Source organism: Mixophyes fleayi, chromosome 1 (genome assembly GCF_038048845.1).
Source record: "Mixophyes fleayi isolate aMixFle1 chromosome 1, aMixFle1.hap1, whole genome shotgun sequence".
NCBI lineage: Eukaryota > Metazoa > Chordata > Amphibia > Anura > Limnodynastidae > Mixophyes > Mixophyes fleayi.
This window is the reverse complement of record NC_134402.1, coordinates 77,962,819-77,982,954: the sequence shown is the minus strand read 5'-3', so window position 1 is coordinate 77,982,954 and position 20,136 is coordinate 77,962,819. Positions and strand designations below refer to the sequence as shown.

Genomic DNA, 20,136 nt, shown 5'->3' with positions numbered 1-20,136 from the left:
GGAAACCGAACACCACTGAAAACTTAAGAAAAAAAAAAATCCTCATCACAAGAGGAGCCAATCAGAGCTCCTCTTGGGATGTTGCCAGGGCGATCCGGGCAGACCAGTGTTCAGTGTGAAGATAGATGGTCTACCCGGTAAATTCCTTGGTCTAAGGTGCAGTGTGAACGGGGTCTCTGAGCTGGGATGCTCTGTGACACGGCCTAAACTCAGCTTGAAAAACCCAGGAAATTGCAGTGCCAGCAATGTAAAAGTGGTACTAGTCTACTAATAGTGCAGTTTAATAGATCTGAACAGGACTGCAGCATATAGGTGATGTTTTCTTATTTTTATACATTTATATGTCCTGCTGCAGTTTCTTTTTCTCCCAGTGTTGATTTTTATAGGTGTGATTGTTAGTGGGTACCTACGGAGATCAGAACTGTGCATTGTTAGAGCTGAGTTGCTTGAATGCCAAGTTCTTCCTACTTTCAGTGTACAAAGATGCTGCAATCACCAATTAAAGTTTTACTTTTCATCTCCCCATCTGTTTCTGTGTTCATGGTCGTCAGTCCTCGCCTTACACAGTGATAAACAATGAAGAGGCATCACAATTGGAGCCTCTGGGAATACCTTATCCTAGTTACTTAAGTGAAGTGCAAGAGAGGACATATAGGGGCATATTCAATTGTCGACGGAAACGCCGAAAATCCCACGGTCCGCGCACGATTACCGTTATTACGGTAATCGTGCGCGGAAAAACAGTTAATACGGTAATTTACTCACTGGATTTCAGCTCACAGCTCCCTGAGCCGCGAGCTGAAATCCAGCTACATATTACCGTATTAACTGTACTAGTTTTTCCGCGGCGCGGAAAAAAACCAATTGAATATGCCCCATAGAATTTGACTTAGGAAAGAGGTTAAAATACGATGATAGTTTGTTGCCAATGCTCTGAAGTTTTTTAATTGGTTTTACTTATGATGAATATTGTCCAGACCATCGCACCAGATGTAATTTGTGCACCGAGCCACATTCTTACTGTCTACAGTCCATTTCCCATCAATTAAATACTTCATGGTTTGAATTATTTCAACATAAAGGGCTGTGGAAGGGAATAGTTGGTAATATTGATCAAGGCGTGGTCTGTGATACCACCGCAGCAACCCAATAACATTCACAGGTAGCAGCCCACGATTAGCAGACAACTGTGGGCTTCCTGTCGTTGTCTCTAAGCCTTGCGGGAAGCTTTCTCCTATGACTGCCTTCATGGCCTATAACATGCCAGACAACAGCTATGTAACGTGAAGGTTGTACGTATGAATGCTAAGCACAAAAGAAGACTTTCACCATCTGTCTTTGTGAGGCCACATCTGTAAATATATCTGTGGGGGTAAATTTATCAAGCTACGGATTTGAAAAAGGAATGTTACCTATAGCAACCAATCAGATTCTAGCTGTCGCTTTGTAGAATGTACTAAACAAATGATAACTAGAACTGGTTGCTGTAGGCAACATCTCCACTTTTTCAAACCCGCAGCTTGATGAATTTTCCCCTTGGACTACACAATCAGTGGTAGATTTTATATCCATTCCAGTGGTGGAACTACCATTGGTGCAGCAGGTGCACTGGGGCCCATGGAGATAATGGGGTCCACTGCACTGGGAAGTAGAGAGCTATGGGCCCCAGTTTGCTCCTCCCCGCTTCCCTGCACACAGATTGCTAGTTCCACCTCTGAACCATTCCGATTAGCAGAGGACTGAATTTAAGAAAGACTTAAATGTTATAAATGTAAAAATGCCAACATGTTATCTCATGGTTGCCAACATTGGCAAATTGTGTCCTGGGAGGTTCGGGAGGAAGGTAGGTGTGTGGTGGCGGGGTTTGAAGAATCGCGTTGTTAGCCCCGTCCTCAAAGCCGTCATCACTTTCTTCAGCCAATAACAATTGGGTGCGTGGCCACAATGACGTGTACCCCCGCGACTAAGCCCCGCCCCCTCAGTTGATTTTGCAGAGCCGGCCGGGAATCGGGAGAATTGCCTGCTCTCCCAGGAGTCCGGGAGACCGATCCGAATTTTGGGAGAGTTGGCAAGTATGTGTTACCTGTTGGTCAGTGCTACACTAGTAACTGCCCCTCCGTCCTGCAGTTGCTTTTCAACCGAGTTGCTATAGATGCAGCGTGTTCCGGAGTACAACGTGTTAACCTGCTTTTATTTGCTTCTCCAAAGAGCAGGTGAAGTTGATATAATATTCTATCACTTAAATGAATATTGATTCATTTCCTTTTACCAGAAGGTTTCTTGTTTCATCCAGGTTGCTGTGTATGACAGAATCTCAGCAGTGTGAAGTTATGTTGTGTGGTTATTTGCACACAAACATGTAATGTGTTACCTTAAGTCATTCCACAGTGTTCATGTTGTATCCAAGGTTATGTCACAGGGTGATAGCGTGCTATTGATTGTCTATATATATTTCACCTTGTTGTGTGACTTACTGATTAGTGAGCATAATGCAAACTTCACAGTCTGTTCTTCCCCACCCCAAGCAACTGCTGTTAATAGTTTAATTTGCACATTAGCAGTTGATATACCTGGCCAAATATTTTACATAAATGTGACAAACTTGTCACTATTTAAAGATGTGATGATAGCTGTAGATATGAACTCTCTGCCTACAATCTGCTATTACAAGCATTGGAATTAATTCACTAGGCCATTACGTGACATGCTGTATAGTACTGTCAGGGGCAGGCTGGCCCGGGGGGCAGGGGGGCAATGGCATCCCCTGTCAAGTGATGCGGCCATCCCTCTCCCAGCCCGCGCCTGAGTACTGTACTGAACAGTAAGTAGAACCAGGTATGCAGATCAGTGTATTATACAAGAAGCATCAACTCTGATATATATATATATATATATATATATATATATATATATATATACATATAATATATATATATTATTCTTGAAGAATAGTCTCAGTATGTATTGTAAAAGAAGTATCGACTCTGATAGATATATATATATATATTATTTTTGAAGGATAGTCTCAATATGTACCTGCAAACTTTAGAAAGTCTAATGTTTGATGATTGTAGCATAAAACTTTCCCTTTTATTGTTGCACATGCAACCTGTACCCACAAACATTATACCTAGCGATGACCCCGCAAACACAAATTTTTAGCGGAAAAGTATATCCAGGGATACGACCGTTAATAAAAATGAAGGATAGTAGTGGATATAGGGTAAAAATAGGACTGCAATATTGGGTCTGGGGGGATCTTCACAATTGAAACAGTTTGGCGGTGGATCAATTTCAAATACAAGTGAGAAATCGCAGGAGATCCAATAGGTTGAACTTGATGGACTGCTGTCTTTTTTCAACCTCATCAACTATGTTACTATGTTACATTGTTCCTTGTAGTGTTCACCCTCATTATCCCCATAAATGACAGCATATATGTAGCCCTGCGGCACCCACACACGTGCCCATCGGTAGCTTTGTCATCATGGTCTAGTTATGCCTAATAGTGACCATCTATTATGCTAAACATTAGCAAACAAGGAACCTGGACTTTCCCTATCTGTGGAAGGGGATTGGTAGCATAACTGCAGTCATGTGCTGCTACTTTAATCTGTTGTTTACCCATCTTCTGATGACACATTTTGTGCGCCTCTAATTCTTGAATGAGCTGAGCAGGTGGCAGTACTAACCTGAGAATACTGATGGTGTTGCTGCTGTGGCCTCTTAGAGACTGAATATGGGTCAGGTACCACCCTGTGCATGTCTATCAAAGCTTCAAGTGTGTATATTTGTACGTGTCATAGAGTCTCATCTCTCATAGCAAGTGACAAGTTTCATAGTCTCATAGCAAGTGACAAGTTGCTGGGTCTGATTAAGGGGCCTATTTATCAAGCATAAATTATTTGTTAAATCCCGGTAAACGTTAGTTTTTGGGAATTAACCGCAAAACTGTGATTTCTGATCATTGCATCGCAGCAGATATCGTAGACATAGTAGTTTTGCATCTGTCTTCGTTTTACTGAGTAATCCCCATAAAAGTGTATGGGGACTGCTCTGTAATGGTGTTTATCAATGTTAGAATGTTAGTTTTTTTTTCCCTCTTTTTTCCCAGCTGAAGCTGGCGTACATTAACATAATTGAAAACTTTCATTGCTGTCAGCTCTGCTCCGACAGAGCTGGACAGCGCATGTGTGGAGGGATCATGTGATCCCTCCCTGTCACATGACTCACGTTCTTGCAGTCCGGGGTCTCGGTGCACATGCCCGAAGTTTTCGGTCGGTGCATGCGCACAGGGATTAAAAGGAAGAAACATCATCGCAATCAGCATCACATGGGTGGAAAAGAGAAGAGTCAAGTGAAAGGTGAGTTTTGCACTGCACAGGAACAGCAGTTTTTCGGAACTGGAGATTTTTTTTAATAAATAGGAAAAATAGTTCAATTCTTATTTATGCAATTAGGATTGAAAACTATCTTTAAAATTATGCGGTGCATCTTAAATATGTCCCTAAGAGAGATATATGTTATAGACCATCTCAAGAAAATAACTAAAATATACATTGTTAATCCCCGCACCTTATTTTTTTGAGAGACACATTTTGGGGTATTTTGACCCTTTCCAGGGATTGTTCAGGTATTTTTCAGATGAAAGCTTGTAGACCCCAATTTTAAAATAGATCCACAGATTCTCAAATGAATTGAGCCCTGCAGGTAAATGTATCAAAGTGCAATTCTGGCAAATCTCTGATTTTCTGCGGTATTGACGGGCACATTTAAAACGGCAATTTAATAAAAGGCAAAATTTGCCAGAATCTCACTTTGACACATTTACCCCCTGGGCTTTGATTGGGCCATTGTAGGACATTCACACTGTTGTTATTGATGTTCTCCAAAGTTAGTTTGACATTGTGTTTGGTATCATTGTCCTGCTAAAAGATGACCTTTCGCCTAAGCTACTATTTTTGGAGGGTTTGGTTTGGCAGACTGAAACAGGTTTCTCTCCATTTCGCATAACCATTTTTTCGTTCTAGTTCTGTTTAAGATGCTGATGAGAAGCTGCCCCATGGCATAATGCTATCACTGCCACACTTTACATAGGTATGGTGGTTTGTTTTTTACGAAGTGTGAGTAGTGTTAGAATTGTGCTATACAGGCTCTAACTTGGTCACTTCTACCCAGAAAACCTTTTCCAACATTGTCATTTTTGTCTGCCAGGGAGTTTTTGAAAAGGAGATAGCAATTTGTAGGAGGACAGCTCAGAAAGATGCTTGATTGTTACTTAACATTCTATTTAAAGAAGAAATACCTTTTATATGGGGTTGCTATTTTAAGATGTTTTTGTTACATAAAACAGTGTCACATTAAAACAAACAAACAGTGCTTTGAAATATCACAGAAAAGAAAATTTCATTGTAGAATTTGTTACTCTGTAAAATGAGAAACGTGATCAAGAACACTTAGTAAGGCACTGTATATGGAGCCAATAGTTTGCGTTGACTAGAGATATTGCATTTGAAATGTTAACATTTTAAGAGGATTGATCATCAAAATAAGCTTGTATTTGCTCATTTTTGTCTTATTAAAAAAAAAAGGAGGAAGCTGCATCTGTATGTAAATTGCTACTGAAATGGTTCCCTTGAGGATACTGAATGGCTTTGATATTAGTACAATCAAGTCAACCTGTCTGGGAAGCATTGCCTTGTATACGCATTGTGTCTCACATTAATAGCCAGTGGTCTGATTATAATACATACCTTTGTTCCATAACTCTCCAGATATGATATAAACTAAAATTCAGATGCCTTGTATAACAGTGCCACTAGCATCCACAAATATGTATGTAAAGGTTCCAGCAGCTTTTCAGAAGAGAAGATATTGGATCATATGAGAAGCTTTTTTTTCTCTCTGTGCGTAAGTCTATTGAAGGACACTGCAGGGAGTGTTTTTAGCCTAAAATGTTTGGTAATGGGATAAAATCCTGCACTCTGCTGTGCAGCAAATGTAAATACAGTATTGAATATCCATTCTGCTGTTATGTTATGGAAACAATTGCGTGAATCAAGTCGCATCTATCATATATTTTTTCCCTTTCGATATATACGTTTGAAAAAGGGACCACAGCGTCTTGAAACGTCACTGGATTAAACGGACACTTTTCATTATTATTCGAGTGACATCGTTTTCTTTTCATATTTACTTTTTAGAGGTAGAGGGAGTGAGAGGGAGAAATGGGGTAACATAATATTACATAATTATCACCTTAGTGGAACAATGTCGCTGTGAACAATGGAGGGAACACGTAGGGGCGTGGCCTGATGTTCACACTTCACTGATTATCATTCCACAGTAAGACAGATAAAGCAGAAGTAGCTGGGTGCATCCTGGTGGCAACATGAAGTGTATCTTTGTTATGTCTTTACTGACTTTTCATCAGGTGACGCATGTGTCCACTAAGGTGGTAATTATTTAATAAAAAATTATTTCATTTTTCGTAGATTGTGTAACACGCAGAAAGAACGGGTGTTATGAGGGGAATCTTCAAAAATCTTAGTGCATGTGAACACATTGATTAATCATCGTCATTAATATATCGCTGCTAATTCCGCAGCGCTGTACGGAGAGCACACTTGCATCAGTCCCTGTCCTAATAGAGGTTACAGTCTAAATTCCCTAACACACAAACATGCTAGGGTCAATTTGATAGCAGCCAATTAACCTACTAGTATGTTTTTGGATTGTGGAAGGAAACTGCTGCGCCCAGAGGAAACCCACGCAAACACGGGGAGAACATACAAACTCCACACAGATAAGGCCATGGTCAGGAATTGAACTCATGAACCCAGTGCTGTGAGGCAGAAGTGCTAACCACTAATCCACCATGCTGCCCAAATATTAATCACTCATTCACATTCTTCTGTCCCATTGGATCTCACCATCTAAATTCACTACATCACAAACACACACACACACACACACACACACACACACACACATACACACACAAACACCAGTGGCGGATCCAGAGGGGGACCAACCAGGACCAATCAATCAGAGTGAAGGAGAGGTGTGGCTATGCAAAATCACCCTCCAAAAAAAGGTCTGACACACACACACACACACACACACACACACACACACACACACACACACACACACACTAGGATCGATTTTGTTACCAGCAGACCTGCCTATATATTCTTAGATTTATTTTGTTGTTTCATTGCACTAGGAAAATCTGGCAGTCTTGGACAAGAAAACAACACAATTGACTCTGGAGAACTGGACGTCGGCCGGAGGGCGGTGCAGGAGATTCCTCCAGGTATATTTTGGAGATCGCAGCTCTCCATTGTCCAGCCGCAGTTTCTGAAGTTTAATATCACTCTTCAGAAAGATGCACTCATTGGAGTATATGGCAGGAAAGGATTACCACCATCACATACCCAGGTAATGGCCTTGCTCATCCCCTTGTTGTAAATTTAATACTTCTTCATTAAGACAAGTGTTTTTGTTTATACTGTGTATGAAATTAAGTACAAGATTATGGTTTAGGAGAAAGGAGTGAAATCACAAAGATTGTCTGCTCTTCCTAAACTAAGGTTTTCATTCCCAATACTTGGGGGTGTTCCAATAAATATCCATCTATTTATACATATTTATGGCTGTCCTCAAGACAATTCTTTTCCCTTACCTTACAACTTGATACTTTGTGAACTAAGGTTACTTTGGATCTGTTCTGTACTAAAACCACCCCCAACTTATTTTAGGTTTACTGTACATTTTCAACAAAACATACAAGTAAATGCTATTCAACAAATAATATTTAATTCACTTGCACATTTGACAGGAGCTTGGTATTTTGCATAAGTGTGAGCTGCCATACAGTGTGTTTAGCCAAGGTACAAGGAAATGTTGTAATCTCCAATGCAACAGTGCCCCCAGTGGCCAGTTTAATTTGCTAATTCATAGAAGACTTGGTGATCTATTTATAAAAGGGCGAAAAACTTATCTCCTGTGACGACAATAGGCTTTCACCCTATACATCATGAGGTCAACGCCAGCAATAGCACTGCTATCTCCGGCTATAGTTTTGCATGGGAAAGCCTGTTTACTAAGGATCGCTAGACAGAGCCCTCAGGAGTCTTTCCCCAAAGTAGCCTCTGGTGGGGGTGGGGTAAATAAATGGCCACACTGGGGCCCAAGATTCCTCTTGGCAGCCCTGCATGTGACAGAAGTACTGCAAGCTCCTGACAAGCATGCTATGATCTCCCTGTGTATGGAATAATGATGTATAGAATACTGAATGAGGCCTTCTTAGCAAGGTCATTTACAATATGTGCTTCTGAATGGAATGCCAGAATACAGTGACAATAGCACTCCCACATAATTACTGCAACATCTGTCCACTTTATATGGGAGCATTGAAAAGAAGACACTATCCTAAACTCACATTCCGAATCAGACATTATCATTTTTCCCATGGACACTGTAATATAGTTTGACTGATGTGACATAGGTTGGATATCAGTAAATATCTAACTATTTATAGAGTTGTCACGTAGCAGAGATCTACGATATTAGCTTATGTTATTACGATGTTGTTCTGATGACAGCATCACTGTCTGTATAGTACAATCCAATTATATATGATTTTGACAATTTTTTGAGATATTATATTCTCAAATTCTGACAGTTTATGCTTCTTAACACTAACACCTGTCACCACTCTATTGCATTTTCTTATTTAATAAATCAAAATTAAGTTGTTTGACAGTTGAGTTAGAAAAGTAATTAAATTTCAACTCCTATCTTAATTTCTTAATTTTGGCATCAGTGGTCGAAAGTGGACATTTAGAAGTGGCAGTATGAAAAATGTAATGGGAATGTAGATGAATGGAATTAGAGTGGCTGTATGGCCTACCACCGTATACAACCCCACTTCCTCCATCGACTAGCTTGGTATATAATAATAAACTTGATTAATAACTATAGTAACCAGATATTAGCGTATACTTGCTATGACATACAACCCATTTGTAATATTTACTGATATGAAGAGACTCTGTGGTAAAAGAGATTAGTTAGAGAAAAGGATATGGCCCAATTGTAGGACATATTTGCCAACTTTGAACATCCCTGATGGCAAGTGCAGGGTTTACAAAGACGGCAATCACATTATAAAGACCTACCCAGTATCCAGGACCTTGACCTTGGGGATTAGGAGATAGATTCTATTTCAGGAGCATTGCAAAAAAATGTAGGAGTGTTGACAAGTCTAGATATGTATACATAACTGACACTAATTACATACAATTTTCAGGGAATCTTGTACACAGTTTGTTTTGCATTCTGTACTGACATAGGCCAATATACCCTTTACCAGGACATAACTACATTACAGGATCATTGCATACTCCCCTTCACTAAATAATAAGCTATTAAGAATTGAGTTTAGAAAAGAATAGTCAGGGACAAGAGTTTGAAAATCACTGAAAGTGAAGGACGGTTGTCAGCTGTATGAAAGTGGTGATGGTCTGGAATTATTACTTGACATACTTTCTAAATTGGTTTCAGACCACAAGCTCGCAGATAGAGAAGAGTGTCCCACCTCATGAAACAGCGCATGATGATTATAGGTTTTCTGTTAAAGTGCAAGTAAAGCTAGAATTTGACATTCATGTGTGTCAAAGGCTGTCTATTACAGAACTAAATAATATACATGAAATGACTAGAGTTTTTCTAGTTTCCTAAATATGTCCACCAGCAAAGGCTGACATGTACTGTGCCGACTGGTGATTCATACACAGGGTCAGTGGCAGGGTCACACAACTCTCTCAGCTTTTTGACCTGTGTCGCTATCTGTAACAATATGCAATTTGATATGCATACCTCCCAACTGTCCCAATTTTGGCGGGATATCCTGATTGGCGGGCCGCAAAAGGGGCAGGGCTTAAGAGAAAAGTGAGTGGAGTTTTACCCAGATTTGCTCATTTGTGGGTGGAGTTTGAGCAGAACAGTGGACTGGTTTATATTGTCTCACTTTGGGAATTCTAAATGTTGGGAGGTGTGGCTATGTATTATTCCGTATTATAAACAGGCTTGTCTCATGGAAACAGAAATAATGACATCATATCCGAATGACTGTAAGTCATGACTTCTGAAGTCACTTTTTATAAAGATATTATTTACAGGAGTAAACATGTGTTAGCATCACTTGTGTATTCTATAAATAGAAAGGAAGCCATGTAAATGACCTGTTTTTCAAATGGGTAAATTACATGTACGAAGTCTAAATCTTTTCATGTGTAAATTTTAATAAAGGCACACTAGACTTGTCCTGTGGTGATCAATTTTTGCCATCGATTTAAGAAATAGATTTCAAGCTGTTGGCCAAAATGAGAGCAATGCTTTTATTGTCTGGATTGGATAAATCGGCCACTTGACCAGTTCTGTACAGTGTCTTGTTATAAATGGCCGTGGTCATGTTATGTTATGTCAAAGTGGTAGTGTTGAGCTTAATAGAGAATTATCACAAGTTTGATATCGTTTACAGACTTTTGTCCTGTAAACCCCAAATTAAATGGACATGTGCAAAAAAAACAGTATGACAATAGGGTTTTATACTTGTTTAGAGGAATCTCATATACATCAGGCAGGAATAATTGACACCGGTTGCCTGTTGCAAGCCAATCAATGCTAGACTGAAGGTCTCTTGTGACACTTGCTAAAATGTCAATTTCATTGCACGAAAGAATCAATATGCTTATTTAAAGAGACTTTTGGAAATAACAAAGACTTTGATGACTTAGAGCAAAATTAAATGAAGGAGAATGTACATCCTTTATATTTACTGAATTAACTTGTTTCATTAAGAAAAAAAGTTTCTTGGAAGACAATTAAATCTAGACCCCCCTCCCCCTGCCGCCACCTTTCTGTCTGTTTGGATTAAAGGCCACCAATTTGCTGAAAGTGCTGACAACGTGAACTTCTTTTATTTTTTTTCCCCCCATTGAAAGCGGAGCAATCACATTACAAACAATTGTGTTTTGATGGCAATACATGTTTGTGTGGGTTGTAAAGTGACAACCGCTTAGAAACTATCCCTTGTGTATTAAATGTTATCTGTGTTTTTTACACATTTTCTCATGTAGCCCAAATAAAGGCGACAGATTTCCATAACATTTGTATGTGTTGAAAGAAGAAAATTGTTATGGGAGTTTATCCCAGTGCTTCTAAAAATATAGACCATATTTATACTCTTGAGATGAAAGTCTTCTAGGACAAAAACATAAGGTGGAGAAATCTACAATGGATTTACCTGCAGGAGAAAGTAAATGTAGAAAGCGCCGTTTCGATGTTTAAAGCATTGACGCAACTGTTGGAAACAATAAATATGTCAGTAATTGTCACATGGAATGGCAACTTCAAGCGCAAATTGAAAATAATAATGTAGAATTCTATTAAAAGAGGAGGAACATGAACGCAGGCCATGACGTATCTTTAACAACTCCATTCGCAGTCCATTATGTGCCTGGGTTTCGTTTTGATAGACTGTTTTTCAAATTAGTAAATGACATGTACAAAGTCTAAAACTTTTCATGTGTAAATGTTAGAAAAGGCAGACTAGACTTGCCCTGTGGTGATCCATTACTGCCATTGATTTCAAAAATACATTTCAAGTTGTTGGCCAAAATGAAAGCAATGCCGCTATTGTCTGCATTGGGTAAAATCGTCCACTTGACCTGTTCTGTACAGTGTCTTGTTATAAATGGCCGTGGGTAAGTCATGTTATGTCAAAGTGGCAGTGTTGAGTTTAATGGAGCATTATCACGATTTTGATATTGTTCTCAGACTTTTGTCCCATAAACCCCAACTTAAATGGATCGTGCCCGAGGTCTCCTTTTCCATTTCATTCGCTGCTAAGATCTCGTGAAGTAGATTGAAGATTTCTGTGTAGTTCATTTCACACAATGCACAGACATATCACAACAGAGAAACTCCGCTACAGAAACCACTAGGCATAGAAACTGAATTGTACATTATTGCCTTGGACGGTGATCTTTAAAGTTAATGGTTAGTGACTTTGTGCTATGAAGCCTGCACATTACCTGCCAAGTATCGTAAGAAAAAAAAAAAAAGATTTCCTTTTTCTCATTCCATCAGGAATATGACTGTAATGTGTATTTGCCTCATCGGCCCGTTATGCAGACATAAAATGTCTCACTGCAGTTAACCCTCGTCAGTGCTGCAGAGGCCAGAGTGTTTCTTTATTCTGCTGGGTCTTGGAGACCTTTCAAACACTGAATACGATGGCCAAGAGGCGATCTCCTTGTTACTACAGAAGCTTCTTGGTTTTTTTTGTTTTTTTAAGCATTTCCTTTCAAAATAGAACTTAATGTGTTTACATGTAGAGTCAGGTCATATTTTCTTGGCAGTAAAAAAATTACATCTTGATTTTAATAGTTGGGCTGTTTTAAATGGAGTAATTTTTTTGTGTAATATTTCTAAATGGACCAAATTGAAAATTATTCATACTGCCGCGGTTTGGGTGCACCCAGAGGTCAGGTACTACAGATGTAGAAAATGACTTGTGAACAAATCTGAATGCAAATGTTGAAGCTGCTGTCACCGCTCCAGATGCAGCCAATACGTAGGTGTCATAGCTATTGCCCTATTTTCAGTAGGAACTGGAAAGGTCTCTGCTTCAAATGTGCCCTATGAATAATTTCCACCTTGTACCAATCACAGACAACACCACTTGCATATGTTATTGCATAATCACTCACAAGACAAAGACTCACTGCCAGCCAGTTCCTTCCATTCCTTTGTCTAGCATAAACCATAACACGCTAAGGCCACCGCGAGCCTTTTACCACTTAATTGTTAAAAAGTTTTATTGGGAAGTGCTGGCAGTGATCATCAGCGCCCCTCTGCTGTTCTTGCCAGCTAAAAATTCCTGCGAACCCTCTCCAGGGAAAAAGCTAAAGACCTAGGCAAGCTAATGAATCTCCCACAAATCTCCGCTCCCCCTTGCATTATATTTCCGAGCCCCAGGTTCCATCTAGTTAACGGTGAGTGTTCTCGCTGCAAAGTCTTTGCTGTATTTATATAATTTACCTATCGTGCGGCCTCTCACAGTGGAGAAAATTACAAATGATAGTTAATGTTCACAAAGCAAACAGATTCAGCAGGGGGGGATGAGGCTGAAGTCACCTCATCTGATTAACAGTGTAGTCTTCATATTATGTGTTTGTTTGCCAAAGATAAATGCGTGTTGAATGCAAATTCCTTTAGAAAAGATTATATGCAGCGACTCCCCTTCTCTATGGAGCCAGTGGAGAAAGACAAAGGTGAGGGACAGGCCACATAGCACATAGTCAGACAGTCGCATATTAAAATGTGCAAGAAACATTACCAGACGTAGACTCCAGCCAAGTGCCCTTGTCAGATGCATATTCCACGCTCCTTTTTTATTTTCTGTGCCTTCAAAAATACGCCTCTGAGCTTTGAAGGTTCACTATATGGAAAAGGTAGGGTTTTTTTTTTTTTAAATTGACAGTTCTTTTCTGACAAGGACATTCCAATGTCTGAGGGATAATCAATTCAAAGGTTATAGTTGGGTAGAGTCAAACAGTTGTTCTCATGATAATTTAGCCATAGGTTAAACTATTCTGTTGGTTTCTGGTGATGATATTTCAGTTTATCTCTGTAGAGGAAACCAATCCCCTTTAATAATTGACTTTGTTTCCCCCATTGTTTCAAGTAAATCCTCAAATCATTGCATGCCTCAGCATTGACTGACAAATATAGTAGCTGCATTGAATGATGAAAACATTCTCTGTAAAGTGTAGTATGTTGGCACTATATAAGAGACTGATAATAATAATGGGCCTAATTCATTAAGGATCTTAACTTGAGAAACTTCTTATTTCAGTCTCCTGGATAAAACCATGTTACAATGCAAGGGGTGCAAATTAGTATTCTGTTTTGCACATAAGTTAAATACTGACTGTTTTTTCATGTAGCACACAAATATCAACTTTAAATGTCAGTGTACAAATAAGCTATCAAGTATTTGTGTGCTACATGAAAAAACAGTCAGTATTTAACTTATGTGCAAAACAGAATACTAATTTGCACCCCTTGCATTGTAACATGGTTTTGTCCAGGAGACTGAAATAAGACGTTTCTTAAGTTAAGATCCTTAATGAATCAGGCCAAAGGTGAGAAATTAACCATATCAGAACCATAAATGAACCAATTTCACATAATCAATTAGATCATGATACAAACGAATTACCATATATGCCGTGACATTAAACAAAAGGTAAAGATGGCGATGCCCAGGTGACCTTGCGATCTAAGAGGCGCGGGGAACAATTAATATATAAGATAGCAGAATAACAATTGTAGTTGCTGGTAAGGAAAGTGCCTGTGGCTACTGTAAGGAGTAAGTACCATCAGCCACCAATATTAGTGATATTTTGGTGCAGCTGCCGTTGGTATCATTAAATAATTCATGTTTATTAGTGGAATATATTTCCATTTAAAGTAAAAGTTGTGTATTGTGCAGGTTTTGTAAAAGGTTGGGGTGTCTTATGTGCAATGAACATGTACAATGTCATTTGGATGCCTAAATGTAGATTCGCCTCTCTCTGTTTATTGTTTTCTGAAACAAATAACAAATGTGTGTTTTACAGTACGATTTTGTGGAACTTCTGGAAGGAAGCAGATTAATTTCAAGAGAGAAACGCAACTTGCTGGAGTCTGAGAAGTCTGCTCGGCTTCCAAGGTCTGTTAGTCTTCACGAAGCTGGGTTCATCCAGTATCTGAACTCTGGAATCTGGCACATAGCGTTTTATAATGATGGCAAAAACCCTGAACCGGTGTCCTTTAACACCATAGTAATAGGTAAGTAAGCCACTTACTCTTATGGGCAGTGAAAATGATGGTAATATGTAATGTTTGCGCTAATAACTATAATTTCCGCTTACTTTTATTTTTGTAATATTTTATGTAGTAGTCTGTTATAGTTATAGAAAATCTTGAATGGAAAACACTTATTTAAACCACTTTAAGGCCAGGCACTTGCTGGTATTGCATTTGCACCACAAACACAAGTGCAAACCACTATGCATTTGACATGCAGCCCACGGTTGATATGGTCTGGTTGCATCGCATGTGTTGTGTATACGCCCAGATACAAGTGCCATGGCACTTTTCCCATTCATAACAATAGGCCATTCATTTCAATGGGGTTTTCAGTTTTTAGAAACATATCTGAAAAGAATGGGTAGTTTTGAATGGGGGAAGCTCCCATAGTAAATAATAATTAACAACCAGGCAGCGTGGCCACCACATTTCCTCAATCAGCTTCGGCGTTATACAACCACTAAAGCAAAGGGACCATGAGCCGGGAGTCCCCAGCTAGAATGAAGACCTGCCCCAGACTGTACGCCGAGGGCTGATTCCTATCATTAACAGGGAAACCTGCAATTAGTCAGATTCCCCATAACCTGTCCCAGAGACTCCTGGTGATGGGAGAAAAGCCCCTTGGCTGTGGTCACTGGGGTAATGTGGAATATTGGCACCCCCGAAGTGTCAATTTCATATAATATTATAATCCCTAAAGCTATTATACAAATACAGTATAAGTTAGTAAATACACACATTTCTAAAAATAAAGTTTAAGTGAATGAAACTCTCCCTAAAACCCTCTTCACTAGTATTGTATTATTAAAAAAATGAATTTACTTTCTGGTCCCACTGTAATTCAATAGGATTTCTTGCAGCTTTTAATCCAATTTAATTATTGATATTTTTAATCCAATGGTAAATCCTTAGAAACCAAAAGGAAACGTCCTTAATTTGTAATCGAAGTGGGAAATCCGTCAAATGGGTCTTCTTTTTAAATGTTTATATACACTGCGGCCATACAAATGCAGAGGCAATGTTTCAATGCCAGTGGTTATCTTACCTAATAATCCTACATTCTTCAGTGTCCAATGACAGCAAGCCTCCATGATGTTCTCTCTAAATGGGCGGAAGTGCCAGAAGAAAAGATATTGGAACTGTGTTGTCATTTTACAAATATTTATGCTATTTTTAAAATATTGTTGTATATGGGTAAAACATGAATGGAATAGCATGCCAATAAGGGAAGTTTTTGGCTATGTGATATTTGCACCTGACTTATTTTCGCAGACAGTCAAGATTGTAATTATATGGCTTTGTGTGTAAAATTAGCTGGTCTGAGAGCAAAGGAAAGGTACAATAATGTCTAAAAATAAACAAGACATTTTTTAGCCTTCCCTCCTCTGCTGTTTTATATTGAGTTTGAGGTCTAAGTTCACTGCCTGCTGAACAAAATGACTGACGTGCATTTATGTCTCTGCTAATTATTGTAACTATCCGCAAAGGCAGCGGGCAAAAATGTCATTTTAAATTAGTCATCCTGCATTACGAATATTCTGCGTTTCAGACATTCTTGTCATAGCAAATTGAAACTTCTAATCCTATCCAGTGCAGACAGAAATTATAGGAAATAAGTCAATATTTGCTTTCCTTGAATTACTAACCAAGTCCTGCATTGCTTGACTGACGAAAAAGGCCTGACAGTTCTGAAAGGAAAAGCAAGAGAAGGGGAATAAAAGTAAAATCTGTATTGCATACCCCACCAGGCCTCCCATTTAAATACTTGTATAAATAATTTTGCCAAATCTGTTATTTGCAGAGTCCGTCGTGGAATGTCCCAGAAATTGTCATGGAAACGGAGAGTGCGTTTCAGGAACCTGCCATTGTTTCCCTGGATTTCTAGGCCCGGATTGTTCAAGAGGTACACAAATTGGTTTTCTTTTGTTAAGTAAATACTACTAAGATGTTGGAACACTAACCATTAGTATTTTAACAACAAGGCCTGATGTAGTTCTTTATTTGCTCTATCCTGTGGTGTTTTGGTTGTGTAAGCTTTTCTTTTGCTTGTATGAAAAGGAGAACAGCTCTTATTCTTCCTTTGTCATGTTATGTTTCACAGCAGCCTGTCCTATATTGTGCAGTGGTAATGGTCAGTACTCCAAGGGACGCTGTCTCTGTTACAGTGGCTGGAAAGGAACAGAGTGTGACATCCCCAGTACCCAGTGCGTCGATCCTCTCTGTGGTGGGCACGGAATTTGTATCATGGGATCCTGTGCTTGTAACTCAGGTTATAAAGGAGAAAACTGTGAGGAAGGTAAATAGAATTGTACTGTAGGAACTCTCTGTCACGCGTCTGCACCTTCCCATCAATCTAATATATCTTTTTCTATGTATAATTTGTTTTTGTTTTTATATGATGTGTTATACTGACCGTGAGTTTTGTGGTACCTTATAATAAACAGTGATGATGATAATAATGCTTTAATACCTTTTGTTAGAGAGCAAATCCTTTCAGAATATCCTCATCTACACGCTCATAAAGTGTATCTGTAATGATCTGCAAAGAGAAGTAATTCATTCCAACGCACTTCGCAGTCGTCCAAAGCCTAAATTACACTGAAACCTAATACATGGCTTTCGGCATTACCAGATGTAATTAGGGAATCTGTGATGCTGTTACGTGGTGCATAGACCATTTTGACTTGGCTTCTAAGAAAGGAAGCCACCATTTTCTTTCCTTGATCAAATTGTTTTTATTGATTTGCATGTGCAAAGCAATGCAATTAAGTCCCTGGAATTAAATTTTCAGACCATTGACCCTACAAGTGTAACGTTTTATTGAGTCAAATTGCTGAATTAAGTCTCATCATCCAGAGCACGTTAATGGCAGTCCAGGAAAATGGAGAGTATTCAGCTGATGCATTAAAACAGCATAATTGTCTGTTAGAACTGTCAGATTGTGTCTTTAAGAACGCCTGTATCTATGCTGGTAGCACAAAACCTGTTTTTGATATCACTGGGAAAATTACAAATGCCACCTAGTTAATATATGGTTTGTGACACTGTTGCGACAATCAAGGAAAAAATGTTAATTGAGTTTATGTAAGAAACACTCAGTATAAAAGCCTTATGTACTTGATGTCAGAAGTACAATACATGTACACTGTACTTACACTGTATACTTCTTTTTTTGGTAGCTGATTGCCTGGATACAATGTGTTCCTATCATGGGGTTTGCATTCACGGTGAATGCCATTGCAACCAAGGATGGGGAGGTAGTAACTGTGAAATCCTGAAATCTATGTGCCCAGACCAGTGTTCCGGCCACGGCACCTATATTCAAGAAACTGGAAGCTGTACTTGTGACCCCAACTGGACTGGACCTGATTGCTCAACTGGTAAGCGCAGACAGATAGTGCTCATTATAAGTCTAATATATAACTATTCACATTATGAAAGAACCATTTTTGTTGTTTTGTTTTTTCAATCACAAAGAAATTGGAGGTACAACAATTTTCCGTGCATTGGTTATTTATATATAAGTTTAATTGGAGCAAACTTGGAAATCCGTATGTAGTAAGTTAATGGTCAGCAATCTCTGTGAGTACTGTCAGATGACATCACACATTAGCACAGCCATGTCAGCCAGTAAAGAATGGGTGGGATGTTCTACTCCCTCCTTTATGTTCTTCAGTCTCCCTTTATAGTAACCTACTCTTTCAGTGGCGATATGATGTTACAGTGGGCACTCCCTACTGGCCAATCTAGTTTGGCACAATATACTGTCATGGCAGTGTTGTTGGGGTTCTAGGCAGATGTACGCCTGGCATCATGACACAAATACTGAGCCCAGCACATGCACAGCATTACTCTGGAACATCACTGCCACACACAGTAACATAGGGTTTTACTTCTGAACCACATTAATGTCTCTTTTCCCCTTGCCTTTAACCCACACTCAAGATGACCACTCCTGTCCTCCTCCTCTCATTTCCATTGCCTTCTGTAAACCAGATGTACGTTGCACCTCCTCCGTGTGCTCTATGCCCACACATCTCCTTGTCTTCACACCTCATTCACTGGCTCTGACCCTGTTAGTTGTGCCCATGTTCTGAGCTTGTCTAATTCACTCCCTCCCTTTTCTAGTTATAGTGGTTTTGGGACCCCCCTTGCACCTTATTGCCCTGTGTGGCTGTGCATTGAATTGTACTGCAACGTGTTTATTGTATTGTCCTGTTATGTTATGTACGGTTTTGCACGGCGTTGAGGACACTTTGTGGTGCCCTATAAATCTAGGATAATAATAATAATAATAACTAAACACTGAACTGTTGCCAAATTGGGCACACACATTGAAGGTCTAATTGCACAGATCTGATCGCAGTTAGGAAGATGTTGATAGCTTAGCTGATACATGATTATGAACAACATAACTGTGACATGAGGTTTCGGGATACAGTGAGGACCATGCATTCTGCTTGGTGGCTGGCTGTGCATACACCATCTACTAACCAGTTTTGCATCCATTCTTGTCGTGCAGGTAAGATCATTTTGGGTTAATCTGTGTGGCCATGCCTCTACAATGTACAAATTGTTACTGACACTAACCTGCCTGTTTCCTGACCATCCCCCCGCTTGAGACCCTGTACAGTGGCTACTTTTGGCCTTTGAATCTGTCCTATACATCCTGGGCTCTGGCCTGTAACCAATCGTATTTGTGTTCTGTCGCTGGTTCCCTGGTCCTTTCTGTGTCAGCAGATGCTTAGCAGGAATATCTAGGGGGAGCGAGCTGCAAATGTCTCATTGCAAAGTCTGTCACCTCCTTGCTCCCTAGTCCCTAGTAAAGGAAGAACATCCATTAGCCATATCAGTGCCAGCCGCTAACCGTACAATGGACCCACACACAAAAACTTTTTTGACAACCCCTCTTCTTGTGACATTACCCACAGTCTGACAGGGGCCAGCTAAACGCTTTGTTTCCTCTTCTGCCACCATCATTCACTTGGGCAACAAGGACATTTAGTTGTTAATTTAATAACAGATTCATTAATAGATTATACATACAACACAAGTTATTATTGCATTTATTCACTCCGCTGACAGACTTGTGTTATAAATTGCAGCTGAAATGACTGATAACTGCAACTCAGAGAAGTATCACATATTCAAAATCTCATTACTCAAACAATATTCATATTTATATATAATACAAAACCTTCCTTTTGG

General features: G+C 39.4%; 1 protein-coding gene across 14 annotated transcripts in view; it reads left to right on the top strand.

Moving 5' to 3' along the window:
* The window catches only part of TENM3 (teneurin transmembrane protein 3), a 763,547-nt gene that overhangs the window by 588,415 nt on the left and 154,996 nt on the right, over nucleotides 1-20,136 (top strand). For all 14 annotated transcript variants that reach the window (XM_075197350.1, XM_075197334.1, XM_075197322.1 and 11 more), the window contains 5 exons: nucleotides 7,229-7,443; nucleotides 14,697-14,907; nucleotides 16,730-16,831; nucleotides 17,030-17,224; nucleotides 18,108-18,308. In XM_075197350.1, the coding sequence (XP_075053451.1) occupies nucleotides 7,229-7,443; nucleotides 14,697-14,907; nucleotides 16,730-16,831; nucleotides 17,030-17,224; nucleotides 18,108-18,308 (924 nt within the window). The remainder of the gene's footprint in view (nucleotides 1-7,228; nucleotides 7,444-14,696; nucleotides 14,908-16,729; nucleotides 16,832-17,029; nucleotides 17,225-18,107; nucleotides 18,309-20,136) is intronic.